Source organism: Achroia grisella, unplaced genomic scaffold (genome assembly GCF_030625045.1).
Source record: "Achroia grisella isolate CSIRO2021 unplaced genomic scaffold, CSIRO_AGI_Agris_v1 utg1419, whole genome shotgun sequence".
Lineage (NCBI taxonomy): Eukaryota > Metazoa > Arthropoda > Insecta > Lepidoptera > Pyralidae > Achroia > Achroia grisella.
In genome coordinates, this window is record NW_026712630.1 from 486,033 (window position 1) to 495,129 (window position 9,097).

A 9,097-nucleotide genomic window follows, 5' to 3' on the forward strand; every position below is an offset into this window, starting at 1 on the left:
TCTCATCACAAGAAGAACGAGCAAGAAACTTGTGTGTCGCTCTTTTAAATAATCCTTGTAAGTTTACATTTACAAGCCGAAACGTGTGAATACAAACTACCAACAAGCACTAATTTTTTGGGTCAAATACAATCATGCAATAAGATTAAATCAGTCGTAGTGACAAGAGCAGACCAGTCCCCACAAGCAGCACTCGTTCACGAGTATGACGGATGAGCCAGCCATCACTGCGCTCGACCATATTTTAGGGAGCCCATTGACCCGGCCCACCACGCCGCCACATGTCTGGACATTTCAGTGAGCATGACCACTCACTCCACACGACCACGTCACAGCCACAAAAATCACTATATGGTAGTTACAGCATTCGCACTTTACACAAGGATGCATGCGGCAATCAATACAAAAGCCGCTACGCTATCATATATCAAGAAAGCAGTATGAAAATTAAAATTATAACGTTGTCCGCAAATAAACTTATTCTTGCTATATATTGCTATCATCTATAAATTCATCTATCTTATATATATATATCTCCCTTACGGGGTAATACCTTCAAATACGCGGGCCTTAGCCAAGCGTGGATGAGTTATAGATGATGAAGAAAGAAATTTTCTTACAATACCGCATTTATTATTATTATTATTGTTTTTTTTTCTCTTCTATTCTAGTGCCACCTGCCACCTTTTGTCTTTTCTCCTCTGCCCAAAGGTTGTCTGGAAGAGATTGCATAAGTGATAAGAACGCCTTTTGTACCCTCTTAATTTTAATTACTCTGCTAATTAACGTAATTTTCCTGGTGCAATAAAGAGTACATATATACATCTATACATATAAATAAAATTGGAGTGTCTGTTTGTAATATTGAAATAAATAAAATAAATTTTTACAAATCTCTGTAAATGCTAATCTCTGAAATGGCTGGACCGATTTTGATAGGACTTTTTTTGCCAAGTAGGTGATAGCTATTAAGGAGTAACTTAAACTACTTTTATTTTAGAAAAATAAAGTTAAATTATATGCCATAATTATTTACTAAATGAGCGTGAAAGAAGTATTTCTAAAGAGGATTTAGTATATTAATAAGACGAATAGACAAATAAAATATAGACGTGTATAAAACAGGAAAATAACATCTGTTAGATATTATGAAACAACTTGAAACATTGTTATGTATCACGCGATCACGTTAAACACATTCAAAGTTATGTTAACTCGATAAGAATAGTGCTGTAATTACAATCTATGTATTGCAATGATAAAGTGATTGCGCGAAATTAAGTCAGTTTCCGGGATTTTTTTCTAACTTATCCAGCCATCTGTCTATTTATATCTAGATAGATTTTGCAGAAAATCATCTGCGAGTCGTTTTAATTCTGCTATAAAGTATATATTTTTTTATACTACGATGGTGGCAATCAAGCATACGGCCCATCTGATGGTAAATGGTTACCGTAGCCTATGAACGCTTGAAGAAGGTTAAGGTATTAAAGTACCTTAATATACCCTTTTTAAAAAACCCCATGCTGTAGTCTCGTGGGAAAACCTCCGCAAGAAGTTCATTCCACAATTTAAGTGTACTTGTTTTTCGTAAGCTGTGTTTCATTATTTAAATTATTAACCGGGTCCTAACACGAATAATGGACGAAGTTGCGAGCAGAAGCTAGTCTGTTACGTAGTTAATTATTACACTAAATTCAGGCACGTTACGTCAGTTTAGTTAAATCCTAGTAGTTAATGAGATTATAGAGTGTAGTCACCTCGCGTTGTTTGAAGCACTAATTAAATTACTTATGTACTTATATGTCATTAGGGATCACGTTGTAACTGGCATGGAATAATTATTTTGATTGTTATTTTTGTATTATTACTAGCTGTCCTGGCAAACGTTGTTTTGCCATATAAATTAATAACGCTATAAAAATTTAGGGTTGTATGTATTTTTTAATGACACATAATAAAAAAATATATAGTGGACAACTTACACTTAGGGATATGAAAAATAGATAGTAGCCGATTCTCAGACCTACTGAATATCTATCTACAAAACTTCATAAAAATCGGTCAAGCCGTTTCAGAGGATTATGGTAACTAACATTGTGATACGAGAATTTTATATATAAGATTTTTAGGCCTAGGCAGAGAACTAAAGATAGTTCGCTGCTTAAAAACTGGTTGTAATATTGAAAGAACCATTTTTTACTGTATGCCTACGAATATAAATACGGTACATACACGAAAATAACATTTTTTACAATTTTTGTCTGTCTGTCTGTTTGTTCCGGCTAATCTGTGAGACTGGACCGATTTTGATGGGACTTTTTTTGGCAAGTAGCTGATGTAATAAGGAGTAATTTAGGCTACTTTTATTTTAGAAAAACTCTTATATTTTAGAAAAATTAAATTATATTCCACGCGGACGAAATCGCATGTACAGCTAGTATTTCATATATTAGCAGAGCCAGCTTCCGAAGCAATATAGTTATTGTCCTGGCTGGTGTCACATTAGTTTAAGTTGTTCCTTTTTTTATTTAGTACTAGATGTGCCCGCGGTTTCACTCGAATGAAATTTATAACCTATATGTTAATCAGATAGATAAGCTATATTCCTGTAAAGTTACATCAAAATCCGTTAATTAGTTTTTACGTGAAAGAGTAACAAACATACATCCATACTCACAAACTTTCGCGTTTATAATATTAGTAGGTTAATTACAATGGGATTATCATAATTACATTTAGTGTACAAAAATACAAAAAGAAATAAAGAGAAGAAAAAAATTGAACTCACGACCTTTAGACCTTTTAACCACTAAACTATTACTCTCTTATCAACAAACTACCACAATAATAATGCAGCAAGATTGTTGATAATTGCTGTAAGCCGTAACCTTAACAACTGAGTCATCCGACATGTGGCTTATGAATTGACACGTATTAATTCTATATATAGCCCGACCCCTTATGGCTCGGTCTGCGTGCATGCTCGGTCATGGATACGATTCTCAAGGTAAACATATTCCGAACAAAAGCTTTCTGGTGTCAATAAGTCTCTTATTGATACTTACATCATCAGAAAGGGATCAGATAAGACTTTAACAAAATCAGCTGCAGACAATTGCGTAATTGTATTGATGAATTTTAATTTTAATTATTTTTTAAAATGATTAGAAAATGGTGAAGTTTGTTATGTTTACAATTAGCTGGAACCGCGACTTCGTCCGCGTGGAATTTAACTTTATTCTTCTAAAATAAAAGTAGCCTAAGTTACTTCTAATTACATCAGCTACCTGCCAAGAAAAGTCCCGTCAAAATCGGTCCAGCCATTTCAGAGATTATCCGGAACAAACAGACAGACAGACAAAAATTGTAGAAAAAGTTATTTTAGTGTATATACCGTATTTATATTCATATGAATGTAGTAAAAAACTGTTATTTCAATATTACAAACAGACTCTCTAATTTTATTTATATGTATAGATCATATGTATATGTATACAATTATGTTCTTATAACTTTAATTTTAATCTATACATCTAACAATCCAGGACATGTCCTTCCCAGGACACTTCAAAAACTAGGACATGTCCTGGGAAAACAGGACGGTTGGCAACTTTAGTCTTACTAGCTATAATTAATTGCAATTATTATATTGATGTATCTAGGTAACTGTGTCCCATATACTTTGAATTGTTAACGAATTATTATTATAATAATTCGTTAACAATTCAAAGTAAATAATAATCTCAGGACAATTTACACAGCGCCATCTAGACCCAAGTTAAGATAGCTAAAGATTGTGTTATGGGTACTAGACAACTGATACATATACACACATTTTTTTTTAATACATATATATTATACATAGAAAACACCCAGACCGATACAAACAATTATACTCATTAATACAAATATTTGTGCCGTGCGAGGAATCGAACCCGCGATCATCGGGTTTTATTTATCACTACGACCATTAAGAAAAGCGGTGTGCTAGACCGCTGTCTATATTGGTATATCATTACATCAAATGATCATACAGTTTTGACTGCAAAACAACAAATCAACTCTAGATTACCTATTAATTGTATAACATCAAAACAACTATATTGAAGGTAGTTTTTTCATTCTATTTTAACAGATATACTTGTACATACACACTCATTATGTTTAGATAAAAAAGCAATAAGTCGTACGTACAGATGTGTGAATATTTATGAACCGAACAAGGTTTTTCAACTACATTTATCTAGTTTATTGTTCCGATAAAGTATTTATACACACGGCCTTATCTATGTATAGAATTCTACGTTCGCATGCACAAAATTATCATATGCAACAGATAAACAGCATCGCGTGAGAATGCACCTAATTTTAAAACAAACGACGACCGCCCAAACTTCTATATCATCTGCCTACACAATGCATTTATTAAACACGTGTACAGACTAATTACGTATGAACAGCGTCATATAGTCTGCAATGTCATCTCACGTCTTGTTTCCGAACGCCTTTTACCGTACATCCCTCCGACATTATAAAAGAGGTGCGAGTTCGCCGCGCGCCCGCAGTCCGACCCGCGCCATCGAGCGATACGTACGCTTCTGTTATGAAATAGTGGCATCCCCACACGCGACACTCATGGAGGGGCTCCCTTCCAGCCAGGGCGCTCCCGAGCCCGACGAGGGCATCGCCTCTGACCGTCGCCCGTCCACCGACGACCATGCTGACCTCTCTGACACCGCGTCCGAAGCTGGCTCCGGAGGCGGTAAAGACTCCGGCTGCGAAGTCGCCGCCGAAACCCAGGAACCCCCGTATACACCCCCCGACGACGAGCTCGCCAACCGGATAGTGTCGCAAGTCGAATTCTACTTCTCGGATGCCAATATCACTAAAGATGCCTTCCTTCTCAAACACGTACGCCGGAACAAGGAAGGGTATGTCTCCCTCAAGTTGATATCTAGCTTCAAACGTGTGAAGCATCTCACGAAAGACTGGAGAGTGGTCGCTGAAGCTCTGAAGAGGTCCACCAAGCTGGAGATCAATGAAGCGGGCACAAAGTTACGCAGGATCGACCCTCTGCCGGCCTACGACGAGACGACGCCGTCTAGGACAGTGGTCGCAGTCAGGATGCCCATAGACCGTCCCACGGTCGAGAATGTGTCGAGATTATTCGCGAGTTGTGGCGAGATTGCTCTAGTTCGTGTGCTGCGACCCGGCAACCCAGTTCCGGCGGACGTCCGCCAGTTTCTTAACAAAAACCCGAGTTTGGTTAACTGTGTGTGTGCGTTAGTTGAGTTTACGGAATCTGAGTCGGCGAGGGAAGCGCTTCGGCTGCAGGCTGCCGACGACGAAGGTATGCGTATATACGAACTGAACGGCGTGCCCCGGGAACCGAAGAGGAAAGTCCCGGCGCGGCGTCCTACACCTCGCCGCCATGAGTGCGAGTATTCCTCATGCTGTAGTGGTTCAGAACCAGAGTACGACTACAGATACGGGACTCCGTTCTACAGGAGAAACTCGAGCGGCTTCTTCGCGCCTCGGTCTCCTGAAATACAGACGTGGGTGCCGCGGCGGCCGTCGACGTGCAGCCACAGTTCGGATTCTGGGGTTTCGTTCTACTGCAATTCGAGAAGGACTTCGCAGGTGAGCACGGGCAGCGCGAGCAGCGCGGAGGGCTGGCTGTCGCGGCGGCTGTCGGGCTGCTCGCTGTCCGGCTCGGAGTGCGGCGGCCGGCGGCTGTCGTGCGCGCCGCGCTTCGAACCCCGGACCCCGCTCGTGCCGGACGGCACTCGCGGCTTCCACGCCGCCGCCCGCCAGCGTCGAATCTCGGACCTTGCGTTGTACTCGCGCTAGAAAGCGCCCGCCAACCGTGACACCTTTCTAATCACGTTGGATAACTAACTGCCTTTCACGAAGCCGTGTGGTTTCGATCTGTTTTGTACCAGGAAACGATGCTATGTTGAATTATTTGTGATCGCGTGTGTTCCGCTAGCCGATTTATATTTAAGATTTTTCTTTTGGTTTAATGTGTAGGTACGGAAAGAAACTTGTACGGTCGCATTTTGTATTTCAATTCTATAGTTACCTATTGTCGATCGAACGGGTTTCTTCTCGTCGAAATTGTGATTGATAAGCTCATATAGTATGTAAGACACAGCTGTGTTTAGTGTTAGCCGGTAAACTTTTAATAGTAATTTATTAGATTTATTTATATCGCGTATTTATTGCGGATCCGTGGTAGAGTTTTCATTCCATGTATGTCCAATTTTGAGCACAAATACGATATGCAAAATCGACATTCTGTGATTGTAGGCTCTATATACCTTTGCGATGGCAGATGTTAGATTAACAACATATATTGTACAACCGATCTACTCTGGAATCTAATTCAAATAAGTAATTCAATAATATTGAAATACGCCGTTTCGTATTTTATTTGCACACACTTAAATCGTACTTACATATGTTTATAATCCGAAACAATATAAATTATGTATGTTTATTTGTTATATTATATATTAATTTATTTCGAATATCTATCTATATTATATTGGTAAACAATTTATAAACTATGTTAGTCAATTACATAATATTTTCTTATAATTTCAATACTTTCTTATAATTTCAATAGAATAGAATAGAATAGAAAATCATTTATTCAAATAAACTTAATTTAAGCACTTTTGAATAGTCAAATTTTTTTTAAATCTACCGCTTTTTCGGAAAGCTGTCTCATCACAAAAAGAATAGGCAAGAAACTTGTGTGTTGCTCTTTTAAACAATCCTTGTAAGTTCACATTTTACAAGTCGAAACGTGTGAATACAAACTGCCAACCAGCACTAATTTATGTAGGCTCAAATATAAAAAAAACAATAAGATTAATTCAGTCGTAGTGATAAGTAGTCAATACTTTCTTATAATTTCAATAATATAATATATCTACGTCCACGTCCAAAAGCACTGGATCCGCAGCAGTGCTATGATGTTCATTGCCTCTGGAGTGGACAGTGCGACATATTTGCTATAATGTTTTAAACAGTTATAATAGTAATTTGAAAACTAAATTTTATGGTTACCATCACTAGCAGATATTTTTACTGATTATTATGATATTTTCTTATATTTTATTTTCAAAACTAAATTCATTATTTATTCATATAAGACCTTACGGCCTCTTATGTTGTAATTTTTATGACTATCTCCGCTATTTAGTTTGTATAGCTACTTCAGTTCAGAATTCAAGTGGTATATTTTTTTATGATATAGTTTTCTTTCTGATTGTAATAAAATAAACAATCATTTATTCTAGCATTTTTGAATAGTCATACTTATCATTCTTTTAATCTACCGCTCATTCGGACAGCTGTCTCATCACAAGAAGAATAGAATAGAATAGAAAATAATTTATTCAAATAAACTTAATTTAAGCACGAGCAAGAATTAAATTAAGAATGAGACTCAAATGTCTCATTGCAGCAAGAGGTAAATACCTTTATTTGCCATAACATTATTCGTGTTAAGACCCGGTTAATAATTTAAATAATGTATATTAATATTATATTTAACTTTATTTTAAAAGAGACACTCAAAAATTTAAATCTTAATTTTACGGTCTATTTGACCGTTTGTTTGGTTCTTTAGTTTGCAATAATCGTTGTAACTACATTTTAAAATCGAAACGTGTGAATACAAACCAACTAGCACTAATATATTAGAGCGAAATATTAAATACACAATAAGATTGAAACTAAATCGACTTTTACATTAGAATCCAGAGTAGACTTGCATAACATCACTTACGAGTGTGTATTTATTAGAATGTGTAGATTTTAAGGCATGCCAAAGTAAAAGGTACTGTCATTTCGCCAGACAGAGCAACTACATAACCCACGGTGCGGCACGACGTATCATAACGTGCATCATAATTTTTTTATAATAATTTAAGTCATTAAACTGAAGTCAGTCGAGCCATTATTTTATCTTTTTAGTTTTTATCTTTTAAGTTTTTTTTACTTTAAGGTTTGTGATGTATATAGAGAAAGGTTGCGTATAGTCCAAGAAAGTTTTGATTCGAACCACGATGTGACCGGTTTTGGAGCAATATATAAAGATAAGCTGTTAGTTTTTGTTAATTAGTTTTTTTAAATTTGTGGCTAAACAACAGGAGATAATAAAAAAATGAAAAGGACTGTTTTATGTAGGATTATTTTGTCTACAAGTTTTATTTAAAACATTTTTTCATATATCTCACCGATATCGAGTTATATTGAAAAATGGGGTTAATCAGAGTACTTTTTTTTTTCATCCTTTAAATAAATTTTTTTTAAATTATAATTCATATATTTGTGGACTTATTTATATATTGCGCCAGAACTGGTCACATCATGGTATAAATCAAAATTTTCTTGTACTAGTAATTGTGTTATATTAATTTATATATACAGGTAATGTATACATAGTTTATCGATGGACCGAGCACAAGTTGGGCGGTTTTTTTGCCGCTAGGTGCTTGTCTTTGTAAAGAGATGTTAATAATAAGTTTTTTGAGAAAAGCGTGTTTAATTATTTAACCTTGAGTGTGGAAAGTGCTCAGGTGTTCACCTTGACTGATCGATTCTCATGCTGCGACAGATTGTGATTATTTCACAATCTCAATGAACAACAGTTAGATCTGGGTTAGAAATTAATTAATAGCTGGTGACTAACGACGACCTCGGTGGTCTAGTGGTTTGGCACACCGCTTTACGTCCGATGGTCGCGGGTTCGATTCCTCGCACGGCACAAACATTTGTATTCATGAGTATGATTGTTTGTGTCGGTCTGAGTGTTTTCTGTGTATAATATGTATGTATATACGAAAAAAAATATATCTATGTATTTGTATCAGTTATCTAGTACCCATAACACAAGCTTTAGCTAGCTTAACTTGGATCTAGATGGCGCTGTGTGAATTGTCTTGAGATTATTATTATTACTGTATTAAATTCAATTATTCGCAAATTTAGTGCTTCATTACATAGAATACTAGCTACTCGCCCCGGCTTCGCACGGGTGTACAAAATTTCCTTAAAAAAAAGGGCCAGACAGCGACAGCCA

The 9,097-nt window shown here is 36.5% G+C and overlaps 1 protein-coding gene across 1 annotated transcript; it reads left to right on the forward strand.

The window, feature by feature from the left end:
* The first annotated feature begins 4,479 nt into the window (after window positions 1–4,479).
* Window positions 4,480–6,427, forward strand: LOC131855452 (la-related protein 6). Its single transcript, XM_059206730.1, has one exon. It carries the CDS (start codon window positions 4,480–4,482, stop codon window positions 5,851–5,853), a length of 1,374 nt encoding a protein of 457 aa, XP_059062713.1. The 3' UTR covers window positions 5,854–6,427.
* Window positions 6,428–9,097: the final 2,670 nt, after the last annotated feature.

Excerpts from the sequence above, each read along its gene's own strand:
- LOC131855452 (XM_059206730.1), top strand. The coding sequence starts at position 4,480 with ATGTCATCTCACGTCTTGTTTCCGAACGCCTTTTACCGTACATCCCTC.